At 31.1% G+C, this 20,402-nt stretch overlaps 1 protein-coding gene across 1 annotated transcript in view; it reads right to left on the bottom strand.

Moving 5' to 3' along the window:
• The window catches only part of LOC143253643 (glutamine--fructose-6-phosphate aminotransferase [isomerizing] 2-like), an 80,375-nt gene that overhangs the window by 37,694 nt on the left and 22,279 nt on the right, over positions 1–20,402 (bottom strand). The window contains exons 3-10 of the mRNA XM_076507834.1: positions 18,411–18,491; positions 17,515–17,640; positions 16,913–16,971; positions 16,035–16,163; positions 15,326–15,387; positions 13,265–13,344; positions 3,236–3,259; positions 2,707–2,730 (exon numbers count right to left, since the gene is read on the bottom strand). Coding sequence (XP_076363949.1) covers positions 2,707–2,730; positions 3,236–3,259; positions 13,265–13,344; positions 15,326–15,387; positions 16,035–16,163; positions 16,913–16,971; positions 17,515–17,640; positions 18,411–18,491 — 585 coding nt within the window. The remainder of the gene's footprint in view (positions 1–2,706; positions 2,731–3,235; positions 3,260–13,264; positions 13,345–15,325; positions 15,388–16,034; positions 16,164–16,912; positions 16,972–17,514; positions 17,641–18,410; positions 18,492–20,402) is intronic.

Genomic DNA, 20,402 nt, shown 5'->3' with positions numbered 1-20,402 from the left:
TTTATGTCACTTGAAAATCAACATATTATATAGGCAGCTTTTTTTCTTCTAAATATTCAGACTTTCTCAGTATACTCAAAACTAAAATATACAGTTAAGTAAAGTCTTCTCATAAATATTCAAGTTCGTCACTGAGTACAAATTAACCTAGGATGACATTTTCTCAAAGTAAATGGTTTAATACAAAATACATTTTTATTTCCTAAATTTACACAAATATTACACCTTAATATTTCAAAATCAATGCCATATATGTTAATAATTTATATTTTAGAGTAAATGTTGTTTACTTAAGCTATGTGTTATGGTACAAGACCTAAAAAATAATTAAATAAAACTCTAGTATGATATAATCTTTCTTTTGGAAAATCTTAATTTATTAAATATGAAAACACTTACAAGTTTTATGAAACAGTTTAACTGTACACATAAAGAATCATAAATATAAAAAATAATGAGATCACTGATTTCCAAAATATGTAACCTTTGAAAATAAGTATACTCAATGCTCATACTTGTATCTGACTAAGAATAATTTCCAAAAGATATGTCTGTCACTTAATATGATTCTTAAGGAGATATACATTTTCAAGTGGCCATTTAATTAAAAATTTTAAAAATATTACTCAAAAACATGTACTAATAGCTTCACAAACAATAAGTTATGAGCTAGCCTCATCAATTACAATTTTAGTACAGGAAAAACATTAAATATTTATAAAAACATATACCTTAGTGATCTAATTTTAGATTCCAGTACTACTATGGCTTATAATTACAGTAACCCTTTAGTGCATTAGTTAATTGTTTAACATGAAGGAGAAATTTCAGTTCATTTATTAATTAGGAAAAAGAGGCCTTTTGCACCATTGTGAATATAATTTCATTAACAAAAAATAAAATTTAAAATTGCATGTTTAAATATTCAGTTGACTTAATTTGTTATAAAATAATGCTTCAAGAAAATCCTAGAATTACTTCACATAAAATGCACAAGAAATTACTTGAGAAAGTACATTCAAGAAAGGACAAAATAAAAAAAGTTTTATTCTTCTGATTAGCATCAACCACTGGGCCCACCATTTTGAGAAGGTAAAAAAAACAAAGAAACTTGTGTCAATAATCCTTGACACAAATTTGTTTTGCAATAGTACATGTTTGCCAAAGTTGGTTTCTAGTCTGAATGCCTCTTCTTATTTCTATTTTTGAACCTTTAATTTGTATAAGAAAGATTAGAAATGAATTTTTTTTTAATAAATGCAAATTTTGTGAAATTATTTTTTCTAACTTAGTGGCTAATTTAATTAAAAGTACATATTTCTTGATGTTACAAAATTAACTCATCTACAGTTTGAATAATGTACTGACCAAAATCAAATAAAATACTGTATTTTTGTAAAATTTAATATTTTTTACATCATATTTAATGAACAATACTGTAATATAAAACCAGTTGAGATGCAATTTTTTAAAATCAGTAAATAAAAAAATTAATCATCCAAATTTTAAAATAGTGTTATAAAACTATTTCTGACCACATATTTCATGTTGCATTTACAAACAGTAAACTATCTTTCTCAAGAACAAAGATAAAATCCAATATGTTTAGACATGATGTGGTCTCAATAATTTACAGGTTTGAAAGGTTCATAAAAATTAAAAAATACATATCTAAAAATTTAAATACTGTATTTATCATTAAACACATTTCTTTTATGAGTTTCAGTACTTATATTCTTATATAGATATATAAAATAATATTATATTTTTAAGACAAAAGAATTGCCAACATGCTGTGTAATCAACAAGTATATTTTCAAGGCTTTTTTCTTCTAATCTATAAACAATTAAATTAAAAAACACCTGCTCCTCTATGCTGTCTGGGTTATCATTGCTCGAATTTTAAGTATAAATTGGATGGGTGTCAAGAAAAGGATCTTGGTGTAAGAGTTGATCAGTTTCTACAGCCATCCAAACAGTGTGCTGTTGCTGATGGAATGACAGATAGGAATTGTGGTTGTATATACAGGAATATTCAATACATGTCTAAAGAGGTTATAATTTCATTGTGCAGGTCACTGGTTATGCCACATTTGGAATACTGTGCTCAGTCTCGGGCTACTTCCTTTAGGAAGGACATTGAATTGTTGGGTTTAGAGAAGGTTCACTAGAATGGTGCCTGGGATAGAGGGGTCCTTGTATGAGGGGAGGATGATATCTCTCAAAATGTTTTATCTTGTAAAAAGAAGAGCTGATTGAGGTGTTTAATATTGTAAAAGGAATTTATAGTATTGATGCATCATGTTTTTTTCATATTTAACAGTGATAACAGTAGGACTAGAGAGCACAAATATTAAATTTTGGCACTGTAAGAGTCACCTTCAGTTAAGACAGTTTCATTTTTATAGTAGGGTGGTTGACCTTTGGAATAGGTTGCACTTAGATGTTATAGAGGCAGTAAATTTAAATGAGTTTAATAAAAACTTGATAAGTGTATAAATAAGGGCTGGCTTTAAGATTTTGTTTTTAAATTATTTTAATTTAGTTTAGTGTGAGGAACAGCTGAGATGGACTAACATTGTGTTGTGAAATCAAATTATCTATAACTTATGTTAAACAATGGTTATGAAAATAAGCAGACTACAGAGTTTTACAACACCTGTGAATAAAACCGATTTACAGAAGAAGATGAAATGAAATGCATACCTTTTCTATCTTTGGGATCGCCTTCTACAGATCCATTTAACAGAATAAATGTTGCATTTTTTATGCAGGAAAAAGCATAACATGCAAGAAATGAATAATTGTGGTTGTAAATACAGTGAAAATAGGATGCAAATGAGAAAAATCAAGAAATAAGATAAAAGGAAATATTTTAAATAAAAATATTTAAAATGTAGTTTTAACAAACTAATATTTTAATCAAATAAGTAAAAACATTAAAAATGTAGTTTTAATGAACTAGTACAAAAAATTGGAATCTTTCACAATGTATTTAATAATCATATAGCTTGTGAACATTCAGAAACATATTTGATTCATAAGTTAATGTGCTCACACCTATCCAAAAAGAAGTAAAACTGTTCTATATTTTCAATATAAAAGATGTAGAAACATTTCCTACATACATAATTAAACAAAAAAGGCACTAACAAATATAATTTAATAAACTTTCTAGTCTGAAAAAAATCAATAAATCATATATAAAAATATATATAGCCATATTCCCACATACCTGGTTTTGTTTTGTTTTCTGAGTCTGGTTTGAAAAATAGAGTTGATAAGTGTTGAAGATGCCATAGATGGAAAATAATAAAGTTAGAAAAGCAATGCCATACGTTAAAATATAACATTTGAAAAGTTAATATTTTCCTGCATTGAAAATATATTTCAGATAAATAATTGCCTCCCTTCACAAAAAAGCTTTCCTCAATTTATACTACCCTTTATATATCCCCTTTTAAAATTTCACTCACCACTAATCAGTATGCTACCACATACTTCAAAATTTTATAACTGCATCTGACATGCAAATAAGCAGGTAAAAACCCTTCATCCTAGCACAGTTGACTCCCTCCATGCAGTAGAACCCAATCTTCACTTCAAGATCATGAAAACAACACATCAAAAGTGAGAAAGAAGAGAGGGAATATAAGTATCTATTAAAAATATACTTATAGAGTAGAAAAATATTATCTTCTGATACAATATCTTACCTTGGCTCAAAAATAGCTAGAATCCCACAGTGAGCAGGTAAAGGTACCAGCATAAAAGTTCTCTAGATGAGTTCCCTTCAGAAAACAAATGAAGAGTACCCAAGAGGTATGTCCTATCATTGTGGAGGAAATATACTTGTGGGAGACTCTACCACATCTGAACCAGGCATAATTTTTGTCTTTGATGAATGAATGTGTCATTAAATGGGCAAAAAAGAGGAACACCTGAAAAGAAAAAAGTAATTTCGGTGTAGAGTGGCTAGGGCACGTCAGACTAAATGCAGGAGGTCAACCTCGGTCCAAAACCAATGACACCATGTTTAGATCAATAGGTCCACAGTAGAAAAAGGGTCCTCTAGCATTCACTTTAGACTCAAGAACCAGCATGAGAGAATTACTTTAATTCCAAAAACCCAAGTCTTCATGTATGCATATCCGATACAACAAATACCTGTACCTTTATGGGAACCAACATGTTAAAGATGGGGGAAAAGTAGAAATGTAATGTGAAAGATCAACTCCCATCCAAAATTATGTAGCATTGTAAATGTATCACCATGTCTATAGTTTGAAGAGGGTCCCAGACCAATCACATGTGAGAGGACTTACATTGACAGGTCTGGTTTACAAACCAACTCCAAGGAACAAACATTCAGGCTGCAGTAGGAAGAAAGTTTCACAGCTAGAGAAGTGAAATGCATTTTGGAATGTGATGGAAAAATTCAGTCCACACTATACAGCTTCTAGAATTGTATATCAAACCCATGGTAAGAGGACGATCATGCCACCTACACCAGAAAAACATTGCTGTTCTATTCTCAACTGAGTGCAACTAAGCACACTCGGGAAGACGTTTCTGTGGTCCACCACCCTATGACTAGAAGCTTGTAAGAGGTAAGGGATCCCATACTCCAATAGATGAATGGGAAAAAATTTATTGGAGAGTATAAATCAGCACAGGAAAAAGTGCAATGGGTGATTGCAAAATCTGATTTTGAAAAGCAGACTGACAAACCCGATGGTTGGTTGGTTGTTTGGCATTTATTGGCACAAATCAATTAAGCTTCTGTGCTAAACAAATAGCAAATAATTAAAGTAAAATTAGTACAAGTAAAAAAGAAGTCTGTTTAAAAAAAACAATGGATTAAATTAATAAAAAAAATTTAAATAGCATTAAAGAGACCAATGGCCTTTAGAACTTTTAAAATACAAGTGGACAGTGTTAATATTGCCAACAACACTGTCAAACATGAGTGGTAAACCCATGATAAACACATGGCTAAAATGGTACCATCATTCAGAGTTGTAACAACATCAGGAAAATAAAATATGGGCTATTGTGATTTGCATGTCACAAAGGCCACACATTGGTGCATCAGTCCCAGATAAAAGAAAATGATGAATTAAAAAATTATGACCAACACATAGCCTAACCATAAACAACATCCTCCTTCCAATCTTTATGGAAACAAGACAGCCAAAGAGCAACAGAAGGTTTTGCTGGAAAAGCTTGTTATTGCATTACTCACTCCAAATTGATTGTCAAATGGTGCAAAGCTCAGCCTTGAATACAGGACTGCAGTGATAGCACCAGAGCAGATTGTCTTTTCTGCAGTGTCAGTGAGCTTGTTACTGTGAATACCAAAAACTGAACAGAAGTGGAAGATTACAAGAAATGGGCCAGTTGTTTTTGTATATGAACCAGAACAGGATGAAAATTAACATGAAGCGATTCCAGTGCCAGTAGAAAGCTAAGCAAGTTAGTATAAATAGTACAATAACTGCTATGTGATCCAAGGCAAGATAAATGGCATACAGTTCAGCAGTGAACACAGAAACTGTAGAGGGGATCCTGTGTGAAACCACCAAATCACAACAAACTATGGCAAAGCCCACAGAGTCAACTGATTACATAGCATCCATATAAATGAGAATGGAAAGATGGATTAAAAGAAGTTCTGCAAATAGAAGGCTGTTCTTCCAATCAGGAGTATTTGCCTTCCTCAGATAACTCAAAGAAAGGTCACATTTGGGGATGATAATAGGCCATGGTGGGATGGGCTGACCAGTGGAGACAACAACATTCTCCAAGAACAGTGTCCATTCAGCCAACTGCACCTAGACACAAAAGCCAAAAGCAATAATGATAGACTGTCTATTCTGAAAAAGCATGGCCCACTGAGAAAGAAAGACACAACCACAGATAAGATGTTGTGGTTGGAACAAAGCTTTGAAGCATACAGTAAAGAAAGTTGCAAACAACAGATGTGTAGAGGAGGTTTGTGAGACTCAATGCACAAAGTCTGGACTGAAGAAGTGTGGAAAACCTCAGTACAATGCAGAATCCCCAGATGGTGAATGGGGTCCAAAATCTTCAAAGACAAGGTCCTGGCAGAACCACATATCACAGACCTATAATCCATTTTGGATCAAATGAGGGCATGATAGATCTTGAGCACTGAACATCAATCTGTACCCAAGGAGGTAGAAAAGAGGGCACAAAGGATGTTTAGTGCCATTGTACACTTGATGCATGGTATGAAGATCAGCTTACAGTCAAAGATGCCCCAAGAATTTGGCCTCAGAGGCCACTGAAAGGACATCATCACCAAGATGAAGCTTTGGATGGGGGTGAATACCCCATTGGTAGCATAAATGTATGCAAATTGTTTAAACGGTTTTAGAGAAAGAAAGGGTCAAACCTTTTGCTGTGGTCCACTTCAACAAATGATTGAGGTCAGTTTAAAGCTGCCACTCAATAAATCTCATGTTCAATGACTGACAAGAGATGTGGAAATCGTTGACATAATCTATTTGCAACAATAGAAAGAAGTTGTATAGTGATGGCATTAATCTTCACACTGAAAAGTGTGACACTCAATACATAGCCCTGAGAGTCTCTAAGTTCCTGTGGAAGAGAATGGGAAAGCATAGAGCCCATGTGAACTTAGAATCACTAATCCATTAAAAAGTTTTGATAAATGTGGGTAAATGGCCATGCAACCCATATAAGTAGAGGTCTCACAAAATGCTGTATCTCCATGCAGAAGTAGGCAGAAAAAATGAATATATAATTTTAATACACTATTATAAAAAGGTACAAAGTACCTTAGTAAACTTTCTCAAGGTTAGGGAATACAGGCACAAGATGGTGTCACTTGAGAAAAGCTTTTCCGACTGCCATTTCAAGTGGAAACAGGTTGTCCATGTTAGAGAGCTGTTGTCAGAACACATTCTGGGAGGGCGGGAGGAGGCTGTTTGATTCAAGGAACCAAACAGGACAAGCATTAACGATCTTCAAGATCTTACAGAGACAGTTAATCAAAACATTTAGATAATAGCTTGAAGGAATCTTGGGATCTTTCCCAGGTTTAGAAAAAGGAAAGACAATACCTGGTGCAAAGCATCAGGAAAAACATTCTCTTGAAAGATCTGGTTAAAAAGAATAAAAAAAACAGGAATAGAGAGATGGCATGGTATCTCATAGTCAATATCATCAGGTCCAATCAATGTACTGCCAGACTAATGGAAAGGAAGTTCAAGTTCCAACAATGTAAGTTTCAACTATAGTCATAAAGAAAATTGCCCCTTCCCCCTCTAAAAAAAGAGGTGATTGCTCTGCTTGAGACTTAATGGCCAAGGCGGTAGGAATATAAACAAAAGTACTAGATACACAAGAAAAGCTCTCATTGAGAGTATCAGCAATGATATGTAAATCAGTAACTTTCTGGCAATTGGAGAGCAAAATTAAAAGGGGATGGGAAGCATACCTCATATTGATCTTCTGAATCTTATCCCATATGACTTTGGAACTGGTGATAGATGCTAGTTATAAACTTATTCCAAGATTCCTTTTGGCTTTGATGCCTGACTTGCCGAGCACATGCATGGGCCCTCTGAAAAGCAATGCAGTTTGAAAGTGTGGTATATCTGCCAAAAGGTATCCTGGGTCTATTTTTGTTGCCTTCCATCCAATTTGTCAGGCAGAATTCCACCACAGACTAAGAATATCATGTCAAGGTTTTGGGAATAAACTGGGAAGCTGCCTGGACAATACAGTCAGTCACTGCTACCGTGCAGTTATCTGTTAATGGCTTACAGATAACAGCAGGATCAAATGCTAAGAGAGAAGCAAAAGCATGCTAGTTAGCACAATCCAGCTTTCACCAAGGCATGCAGGTTGGGTAGGAAATTGATCAGTTACATGGATCATTGTCAACCTTCTAAGAAAAGTGAAAGGGAGCAGATAGAAAGATTAATAGCAGTAGATCTCACTAGGTGCAAGAAAATAAGTATTATAACTGATGCTGAAGAGAGAAAGGTTGTGATCTGAGAGATACACTTTATGGAACAACCTCTTCCATTAATATTGCACCACCTCAGAGAGGATTATAATTGAAAAGGGAGATTGCAACTGTTCAATGAGAACATCAAGGTCTGATTAATAATAAGTCTTTCCAGGAGACAGGTAGAGAGAAAAAAACAGTGATGGTATGACCCAAGAAAACATGGATGACTTCAGCCTCCAAAAGTGCATTAAGTGGTAAAGACAGGGTTGGTATGTGCTGGTTGACCAGTAGTGCTACCCATCCATGCACTCACTCATCACACAACCTGTCATTCTAGTACAAATAAAACTGCCAAAAGATGACTGCATTGGCAGGTTTCCAAAATGATTCCTGTAAGGAAAGATATACAGATGAAAGAAAACAAAGCTTTAATGTTATCCAAATTAGAAAGAAAATCTCGACAGTTCTACTGTATCAAATTCCCATTTTCACTTAGGTGGAGGAAAATTGGGTGAAGAGTCCTTCTGTTTTTGATTGTGTCTTTTTCTTTAGTGGAACGAGGATTGTAGACCTCCATAAACCCTGCCTTAGGTGGACATAAGATTCCAGTGACTGAGAACGTGAATGAATAATTGTTCAACATCTCAGTGCCAAAGATGGACCCGATAAATTGCCAGAAACCAGATCCAAAGGAAGCGGATCTGGGGAGTCACTGGAAAGAGAAGTGGAAACAGAAATGAGAATAGATATTGACTCATCAATTCTTTTAACTATGGAGGCAAAAGATGCAAGAGGAGTGAGCCACACACCAGCCTGGACAACGTCCTCCAAAGGATGACAAAGATGAGCAGCCAAGAACACTGGGAATAGGAGTAAGGAGATAAAAAGGAATAGGATATACATACAAGTCAGTCAGATAACAGGAAGAAAGGTCAGAGATTTCACTATTCCAGTTTACAATTTCAACTAGGCACTATGAAAGGGAGCCATGTAAAAAACATAGAATTGCAGAGCCTTGGCCACACACAAGAGACAGTCAGGATTTGTATGAGAATATAGGTGAGAAATAAAAGTGAAGCCAACATTACTTTCACATGCACAAGAGATTTTAGGGAAAATAGTATTATCATGATAAAAGAGAACAAGTTTTGTGGTAAAGAATGCAAAAGACATTAAAGATAAACACATCTGATCATCGACATCCACAACCAAACAAGAGAAGAAAAATGGTTTTTCTAAGATAGGTGATAAAGGGAACAGAAAGCCAATGTTTTAAACAAGGAAGGGAAAGGGCATGTAAAATAACATTAATTTGCACATATAGAGGAAAGCTATTTTGTGAGAAGTGATAAGATATCAGTTTGTTAACATTAAATAAAGTCAAAAGTGGTCATAGTATCAATCATAAAAAATAAATAAATTTAAAAGCTACAAATATTAAAAGAAATGACATTTTGAAAATGAAATTGCAAAAAAAAAACAACAGTTAAATTAAGAATAAAAATAAAACATTTTTTGTGATCATATAATTTAGTTAATTTCTATACCTTTTCACAAGTTTAAAATTAACTACAAGGAATGCAACAATATTTTATTTCTTAAATTACATAGTATAAAAGTTAAAAAAAAACTTATAATAATTTATTTCTGATAATCATGTATTTATTTCTATACATTTTGTGAAGACAAAGAGAAAATCAGGTTTCTATAAAATTCAAATGATGTGTCCTGGCAGAAAACAATTCAGAAAGTCACCCAAATTTATTCAAAATCTAAATAATAGATTTTTGCTCAATAACTGGCTCTATGAATTACATAGTACAAAAAAGAAGAAACCGAATCACACTAGCTGTGTGATAATAATGTTATAAATCATTACATTTTAAGACGTGTAAGAAATTAAAATTACTACTAATGTTTCCAAGAAACAAATGAAGCATTATAAACCAGAAAAAACTGAATGAATAAATTCTTTATAGAACCTGAATTGTTAAAAGTACTGACCATACTCAAATACAATATTTTAATGTTTTGTAAAAATTAAGCAATTCAAAAATGACTTGGCCAAGGATATGACATCACCAGTAACATGGAGGGTGAACATGTTAGGCCTCAAAGTGTAATTAATACTGTTTCTCCAAAATCAATATATGTCCATTGTTTTGGTCACTTGCTTAATCTTGCTATTCAAAAAACCCTAAAGAAAACTCAATCACTGAGAAACACTCTAGGAATAATACAATCAATTTATTCTTTTGTCAGGAGAAGTTCCAAGCATCACCAAATTAAAAAAAGTTGCTGAGAGAAAGTCATTGTATGTCAGTCTCAGAATGAGAGCCACTTGGCCTTTAGACATGCCGCAGCAGCAGCCTTGAAGATACACATTGAAGCTACAATTCTCGCTCTTCCTAAAATTGTTTCAAACAATCCCAGCACTTTGGCCATGGATAAAGGCCTTTTAGTCTCAATCTGTAAGTTAGAATTCATCTTCACTCTCCTAGTCTTGGAAAAAACTTAAGTGAAATTTCATTTTTGTCAACTTACCTTCAATCAGAAAATCTGCTGATGCAACAATCAACAATCTTAAATCATTAGAGACAAAGGAGAATTTTTCAAAGCTATAGCACAAAGCCACAAGTTTGATGAAAGACATAAAAGAAATAATTAAGGAAGAACAAGATATTAGTTTGAAAGAACTGACCATTCCTTGCTGCCAAATACAAGCACAACATGCTTTAGAAACTGGTTTTGCATCTGCTGTTATAGATTTTGATAGTCCAACCTCTTATCAAGAGACAGTATTTTCTTTCCTACTGTTAGAGCATTTAAAAAGCAAATTCAATCACGTTCAAAGAAAACAATTAAAATATTCTTTGCAGTCTCTCTCCTGTCATAATGCAACTGAAAAAAGACGAGGCTATAGATGATGTCTCACTACATTGTGACTTTATGGACTGAATGAGAATCAGTTACTTTCAGAAAGAAAGATTGTGGTTAGGCTTCTCAATCAAGGAAATCAAAATCCCCATTTGTCTTCAGGATATAATTTGTCAAAATAGATATATAATAATGACATCTCTCAACTACTTGCAACTAATTTTCAGTTGGAACAAATATTCAGCAATATTCCAGCCACAACTTGTTCTGCTGAAAGATCATTCTCTGCTTTAAGTCAAATGAAAACTTACTTATGTTCTACCATTGGACAAGAAAGAGTGTCTTATGTTACCATTATGAATACTGAATGGGAAATAAATTTTGTGATGGAGAGCAAAATGGAAGAGATGATCAATACTTTTGTCCAACAGAAGAATCGTAAAAAACTTATTGCTTATTTGAATTTTATTTGGTCTTATGCTATATAAGTTAGAAAAAGAAAAACACTGGCTGTAATGAAAAATTTATGTTTAAAATTTTTGATTCTTAAAAGCAAATATATAATTTTTTTTTGTAGTAATTAGCATACTGAAAATTTATGTTTACATTTTTTGATTCTTAATAACAAAGCTGTGATGTTACTTTTTCAAAGGGGTCAGAGTACTGACCTCCCAGTTGGGAAATCTGCCCTGCAGGCTTGAATTGTACATGTTACCAAAATTATCCACTGATAAAAAGCATATTGTAGTATTTTTTACGTGCTTTGGAACTGTACATATTAAGTTCTTCTATATGAAAAGTTTTTAAATTTTTGAATTGATGTGACTATAATTTTTGTTTGATTATGTTACTCAAAATATTTTATGTTTAGGCATGTTTTGTTTGTTCATATAATATTGTAAATTATAATTATACGTACAGAATAACTCACACACAAAATCATACCTGCTGATACAACATTCACAATGTTTATGGTTGCATTACAATTCTATGCCATTATGACGTACATTCATACTTGTAAAAGAAACCCTATAACTTGCATAAAAACAGATGTTGCCAAAAGCAAACACATTCATTACTGACAGCAAAACTGTATTATAGTATCACACCACTCAATTATAAAGTTTTTCACTTTGCTCTTACATGATGTTTTTATTACATTAAATAAAAACTGCCACTAAGAAAAATTTTTATAAACATTACTCACATTACATTTATTTTGGTATGGCCCTTGAATTTACACATGACAAACACTAGCACCTTGCTAACATTAACACATTACCTCCTATGCACAATCTCCAAAAATCTCCATATCAAGAGTAAAAGTCTGAAAGCACATACAGTTTTAAAACAATACCATAATTATTAATAAAACTTTGTCAAGCCACACATGCTCATCTTTATCTTCTGTTTTTATTCTTCCCTGCCCCTAACATTTAGCTCATTGCTGGAAAAACAGTAAATTTTCCTGATATACATTAGCCTGATATCTAGTGCATTAAATTGTAGGTTATTTGACAACATACTAGTAAGTTACTATTTGTGTTTTATAAATAGGATTTCTGTGGTTTAGTGCTTATTAATTCCATTTTTGGATGTTTACATTCATCTATTTCTGAGTTTTATTTAAGTTTCTAAAATTGTTTTTTGGGGGCTGTCGTGTTTCATATAATGTATGAAAAGGTTTTCAGCTGTTTCCAAAAATTCATCACCCTACATAATCTGAATATTAAATGAATCCTACAAACAATAATCCTCCTTAATTAATTGTAATTTCATTTTAGATGTAAATATTTCAAGCATCTACAACTTTCCATGTCTGCAAAGACTTTAGCAGAAAGAAAAGTTTTCTACCCTTTAGTACTTAAGATATACTTAAAGTATTCACAATGCACTAATGCTAGATACTAATCCTGAAGAAGAACAATGTATAATTAACTGCACTGAATAAGTAAAGTTAATGTGAAATCAGCAACCAATTTGTGTTTATTTGGTATACACTTATTACTTTTTTTCTATCAAGGATCTTTTATTACTTAAATGTACTAATTATGATACAACTTTACTGTCACATATATCAGAACTAAGATCAAAAGCAAAGGAGCAAATTTATATTTGTGCAACCTTACACATAGAGAAAACATAAATTATTATTCATACAGTCCAAGAACTGAAGTACAATATCAACTTAAAACCTACTGTTCTTATAGATATTAAAATATGTTTGTATGCATCCTGTTTGAAAAAAACAGCTTATGCTGAGAGTTAACCAGAACATATGAATAAACTTGAACAAGAAAAGGCTATATACAATTTACAATATGAACTTATAGAAAAACGATAACAAATAATCCTTAATTCATATTGTTATTCTAAGTTTACCCTTGCTGAAGAGAACAGGAATGTAGTCTGTTGCCAGATTATTTTTGCTTTTAATTCCCACCAACAGGGGGCTTCCACGCCTGAAACATTAATATAACCACATCTCCGCTTAAAAGTATAATTTTAAAAATGAATAGTTAAAAAGACTTAATAAAAAACAATATTCCTTATGAAAAACTGTTATTTGTTACCATACTGAAAATTTGCAACTAGTGGTATTTCTCTCTTGACAAAGACTGAAGTCAGTTACAGATGGGATTAAAATTCAATACGACTAATTTATGTTACATTAGGTATGTTACACATACCTTCAAATAAAAATATGAACAGAGTATATTTTAAAATTATTAAAAAATTAAATTTTCAATAAAATTCTAAACTTGGAAAGTGGATAAAAATAACAAAAACATCTAATGAGTCTTTTGTTTTCACCCTCATCAGCATCCTTTGGAAAGCTAAGTTGTGAAATACTTAGGGTCAAACTGGACCATAGCATAAAATTACCATTATAGTAAGCTTTGAATTGAAATTCCAAAAAGAAGCAATTGCACTGCAAGTTTTATTTGGATATGTATTCTATAGGAGGTATGTTGACGAATCAAGAAATTACAAAATTGCATTGTTTCTCAGCATATAAATAAGTAGTATTAAACCATTCAGTGTATCAAAACATGCTGAAATTTTAGTGTAGTTCTATTTTCAAGTCGTTATGCACTACTATATGATAAGATTATTACAATTCTTCGAAATTCAACTCAAAGAATACTGAAAGTATATGTTGTGGGTCAACTTAGATCTGACCAAGCCCAAGCATAAATGTATCCTTATAGTAAATTATGGACTGAAAATCCTTTAAGCAGGTTGTTTACATCAGTTATCAAACATAGATCCTATAGAATAGGGTATTACAAGTAGTCATCATGGAGAACAGTTATTGAGGAATGACATAAACATACATGCTTACCACAGTGATGTTATAAACAAACAGATGAGATACTGTACTATTTTGATGGATTATCCTCTATAATAGTATACATAGTGAAATAAACGTTTAGAAATTTATTTTGTACACTATATGAAAACAATAGTCATATCAATCCAGTATTTCTGGTTCTCAATTACATGAGTTGATATAAATTTGTAATGATCATATAAAAAGATATACAATTGAGAAAGCTGTTGGGGTACATGAGGACCCATGTGTATTAATGAGGGTTAGGCATGTGTAACATTCCCAAATATAACAACTGTCGTGTAATAATTAAAAGAAATAATTTACATGTATTGTGCAATCTTGATATATATTACTTCACTTTTCCCTTATTTGTAAATGTCTAAATCTTGACTACTATACCTTTAAATGCACTTTAATATGAGTGAATTTAACTGCTAGAAATTAAATGTATTTATCATCTTTCGAGCGTAATAAAGATAACAAGATACAATTGTTTGTAAACATTCTATGACTACAAAATGTGTTTTTAAAGGGTCTAAACATGGTGGGATATTTTTGTTCTGACTTATAATTATATTTTAATATTTTTTTCATTATCTCACACATTTTGGTTGTATATTTTATTTTATGAAATTTTCAAATTTAAATTAACTCCTTCCATGTCAAGCATTTTATGTAGAAATAAACTAAAAAAAATCAGGTTTTATGTTTTGCCTTTAGATGACCTATATTTATATATTAATAAAACAAAAGTTCTTTATTATCTGTAACTATATTTTTGCACAAAATTACAGTAAGGTAAAGGAATGTTTTTCTTAAGTATTTTATGGTACTTAATTCAGAATTAATCTGACAGAGATTAGTATAAACAGAATTCTTGATGCATTTTATAGAGCACTTATTGTAATACATAATAACATGCAAATAATTAGAAATATATCTCAAAATGGTTTGCCTTAATTAGCTAACACAGAGATTTTTTGAAACATGGAGGGTACCCGAGTTATCAAGGCACTAAGTTATTAAGAAAGCTGTAAGGTTACTTTAAATGGCAAAAGCAGAAATTAAAATAAATTTGTTGTGCTTTAATGATTAAAGACTCTTACCTTGTGGCAACACATTGGTCTGGATATTTAGTGCTCTTCAAAACCAATGCAAAGGCACCTTCCTGAAAATAAAGTTTGTTATGTAGTAAAAAATTAAATACTAAAATCTGAAAGGTGAATTTCTTTATCACTGATTCACTTTCTTATGAAAAAAACAATTACATGGTTACAATTTTATTTTTAGTGTAATGGAGAATGATACATTCTAAAAGTGCCTGTACATCTGTTTCAAAAATCTACTGATCAAATATATATACTTCAACATAAGGTTCTGAAAAGAACTAGTCAAGCGACTGAAACGTTTTATTTAAGTAATACAATGATAATTTAAATTATAATTTAACAATGACTCCAGTAATCCTGCAAAGTTTTCAATAGAGAGAAAAGTTTGTTATCCTTCAGTGCTTAAGATGTACTTAAAGGTAGTTTTGTTACCATCTGATTGCTCGGGGTGGCTGTTCGAAATAATGCACTTAAATTACAAGTTAGAATTTTAATTTATTGTATTAACGAAAATAAATCTTAAACTTGCATATTTTGTTTTTAATAACACATTTACCTCATGATAAGTATAACAATGCATAGTTTAATAATCCAATCATAAATTATCTGTGAAGATACTGGTATATTTTTAATAATTATTGTAATTATATAAGACAACAATAAGAAAGCCTGATAAATTATGCTATGTAATGAAAACATTTCTTACCAATTGTTGAATAGCTTGTTCAACAAGTTGTCTAAATGACAAACTCGGGTGACTGTCATGAATGTGTTTTACCAGCTTTGCTATGACTTCGGTGTCTGTTTCTGATTCAAATTTATACCCCTTTTTCAGCTGGAAATTCAACATAGTTTTATATAGATAAGGCAATCCAAACAATTAACTTACTTTTTCTCAAAGTGAACATTGAAATATTCATAGTGCCTGTTAGATCGTATACTTGAGATGATTCTTACAATATTAACACTGCTTATAAATATTTTTATTAAGTAATCATGCCAAATTCTATGACCAGTTAAAATATTATTAATAACGTGACACCTAAAACATGTTGAAATGAACTAACTTTAATAAGGAGAAACTTTTCCATCATTATAATTATCGAAAACTATGGTCAGTTTCCTAAACATTTTTTACATACATTTCTCCATCTTAATACAACTGCTTTTGGCTGACTCAGCTCATATCATTATGGAACATATGGTAAATACAAAAATTAGGATATACTTGCATTTGACTCATTTAAAATTATATACAATATATATCAAAAACATCTTGTTTATCAATTAAGCAATTGAAAGGGTAAAAAAAAAATTGAAGTGTTCACAAACCATTAAAACATATAATGTTAAATATTATCATACAAGTTGATGCATGTAGATGTATTCTATTTTGAAGCTCAACTTAAAACATTATATATATATATTTCAATACACTTGTGTGTATCTATAAATACAACATTTTAGATAACTCAGAACATTAGAATTATGTAAAAGCAAAGGTTTTCTATGAATATTAAAGGAGACACACATCAAGTGCTACAAGTTATATGGAATTAGCTAAATGAATATGTTGTAACTTACCAAGAACTGTTTGATGTCACTATAATTGGTTATTATACCATTATGAACAACAGCAAATTCTGAAATAACCCAGATACAACTCATATTAGAAATCTGTTAGAACAGAAGAGCTGTTAGTAATCAGAAAAAATAAAAATCTCTATAACTGACTTAGCACCTGCTTCACATTAAAAGTACTTTAAAGATAAATTAGTTCAAATACATTCTTCCTTCTTCAAATACCACTTAGTTTATACGTAAGTTTGTAAAAAGTGAATATATTACTTCACACTAAATTATAAAGAATGGATATTTAAAATTTTTGTAAGCATTGGATAATGAAATTATAGGTTACAAAGTGAGTACAATATTCTATAAAAAATACAAAAACATAATTGATTTAAAATAATATTTACCTTTAATCATTTTCAAACATTTTTTTTAACATTAGCAAATAAAAAGTTTGATAAAGAAATATTTAAAATAAACACAATAGAATACCTATCTGCTTATTTGCTGAAGATTGAATATATGTCATAAACATACATTTTGTAAGCCATAATATTTTATATTTACTATAATTCATTTATGTTTTATGTTATTAACAAAGAGGTTTTTGTTACCATTTGATTCATCTGATCGCTGAGGGTGGCTGTTCAAATCACTTGGAGCACCATGTGTTGCCCAGCGAGTGTGGGCAATTCCCACATGTGTGTCAAAAGATTGGTCAAAATCAAAATTCTCAATATCTAAGGAAAGAGTCATATCTCAGTAAGAACCTTCTTAGTATATCTGAATCATTTACAATACAAACAAAATAAAAAATACCTGGACTCTTAGTCAGTTTGACCTATGCATCAGCTAGAAGAAATTTTAACAATATTCTGTTTACAACAAAAATTTAATATTATATAAAAAATGACACCAAACTTTGGATACACAATGTTTGTCATAATAGTAATGAACACAAATCCAGTGGAAAATATTATATAAGTTGCAACATGCAATGAAAAATCACACACTAATAAAATGTAATACAGCACTCCAAGAGAATTTCAATACATATTATTACAGTTAATTCCTACGATTATATTAATATTCCTTATGGTATCTTGATTTCTGGATATAATAAAATGAACATTGTATTTTATTTACACTAAATTAATATAATGCAAGTTTTTTATAATTACATTCATTTGTTAACCAGCTTATTAAATTAACTAATAGGTCTTTTTTATGCAATATAATGAAATTATTTTAATACTACAACTGTATATTCACTGTAAAATTATATTGAATTCATATGTAATACTGATATTTCAATTTCAATAATAGAATGTTTAAGAAATTGTCTATTATTTTTGTAAACCTTTTCCCAAAGTGTATTATTGGTGAAGAAAAACAAATGTTTAATAGATGTATCTGCAAAACCTTAAATTTGTCAAATTCTGTTCAACAGTTTCTATAAATCAGGTCTGCACTATCTCAAAAGTAATCATTTGTAAAATTAGAGACTCACTCCAAATTTTATCCTCCAGCATTTTGACCTTTCCACTTTGACGAATAATGGTTGTTTTTCCTCCATCATCAATAGCAACACCTTAAGTTGTAAAACAAAATAAGTTACTAGCTTAATTGTAAAAATAAACACTTTAAATTTTATTAGCAATTTTAGTCTCAACTTTATTATGTTAACTAAAAAACACAGTAACTGGTAAAGCTATCACCATGGAAACAGTTCTAATAACTAAAGGTTGAGAAACTGCTTAATTAATGGTAATTGGTAAGATGTAACAGTTAGAATATGTAATAATAAATGACAAGGCTGTCACACATGAACCTACAATGATAGTTGAGCTAAAAGTTAAAAACTATTATGATAAAACTGATACAAATATGGGTTTAGACTTTTACTTATGTTCATCAGCTGGTATGCAGGAACACCCTTGAAGGAACAAATGACCCCTTGTGGTCTGTATGTTATGTTATATTACACAGTAAAATTAACAGTTGGGAATGTATAATCACTAGTGAAGCTTGTTAACAACTGAAAAACTTGTGGTATTGTACAAATTTAAAAGTTGAAAAATTTAAAATAAGTGCATGGTAAAAAAACTGTTATGGTATTTGGTAAAGCCCATGCATAAACGGAAGTTAAATAAGAAAATTAATGGTGTATCTCCTCTGCACAGGTCTACATCAGAGTACATTTCTTTTCATAAGAATATGTTCCACCATTGCTACAGTGCAGTTTGTGTAATATTTTTATGCTTACACTAAATATTAGTGCAGCTTATATTAAAAAACATTACCCCAATATGTTAGTTTTTAATTCTTGCTGATATGAGCTATAAAACAAGCTAATTTATGTATTTGCCTGCAGGAATTTTAGCATAATAAAACTGAAATTCAAATTCTTAATGTAGGTGTTTATATATATTTTGTTTTCTGCTTAATACATTTGTTTTGTTTAGACTCGAAGCATCAAATGTTCATTATTTCACTGTAACTTACAATATGTAATAACTTACACAGTAACTTACTCGTGTTTTCAATTTTTTAAAAATAGAATATAAGAATGAATCATCATATTTTTTCTCCTCACAATCCTTTAAGGTTGTATCTATAGGCATTCTGATTACAAATCAAAAAGAAAATTAGTCGTATTAATTTAAAATAAATTTGTTGACAAATATATGCCAGTTTTTTCTATCCCATTTAGGCTTGCCAACCCTTTGATTTCTTGGGGGTCTCACAGAAGTGAGAAGTGTTTTTTTTTTAAATTATATTAAAAAAAAGAACACAACTTCTTCATACCTTTACTGTTTGAAAACAAAACAATAATAACAAAAAAAGCGTCTAATTACGTAACGTATGAACTACTGGCAAGCACTCTTCACAAATAATCTACAGGGTAGCCTGTAAGTCCCTACCCATCCCGATGTTATTATGTTATATTCAATTACGCATGTATGAGTTGAAAGCAGCTGTTACCGCGGCATTTGGAACAATAACCCCTGCTATGTTGAGGAAAATGTCTCACAGAACATGGCGTCGCATAATATTATGCAGCGAGAATGAGGGACAGCACATATATACACTGGATACATAAAACACATAGATGGGTAGGGACTTACCGGCCACCCTGTATATAAATTTATATAATAGCACTGTCTGTTATATGTCAAATACTTACTTCGCAGGGTGTGGATAGCTCTTAATCAAAATTGGTGAAAAAGTTTCAGTTTTGCATTTTTTTCCAACTATTACATCCCTCCTCCCTCATTGACGGACCTTCACCAAATTTGGTGTGACAGTTTATTGAGGCCTTGCAGAGATACTTTCAAACTTGCGGTTTCACATTTTGTGTTTTAGTTTTTAAGTGAAGCAACTTTTCACGTCCTAAGATAACCTTTCATTAATTACAAATTTGTATAACTTCCGTTCAAGGGGCAGGTGTTCCAACTGGTACAGTAATACATTAAAAGCTTATCAAAGTTTTTAAGAAGAT

This window comes from Tachypleus tridentatus, chromosome 6 (assembly GCF_004210375.1).
Source record: "Tachypleus tridentatus isolate NWPU-2018 chromosome 6, ASM421037v1, whole genome shotgun sequence".
NCBI lineage: Eukaryota > Metazoa > Arthropoda > Merostomata > Xiphosura > Limulidae > Tachypleus > Tachypleus tridentatus.
The sequence above is the reverse complement of the archived record's forward strand: the minus strand, read 5'-3'. Positions and strand labels throughout refer to the sequence as shown.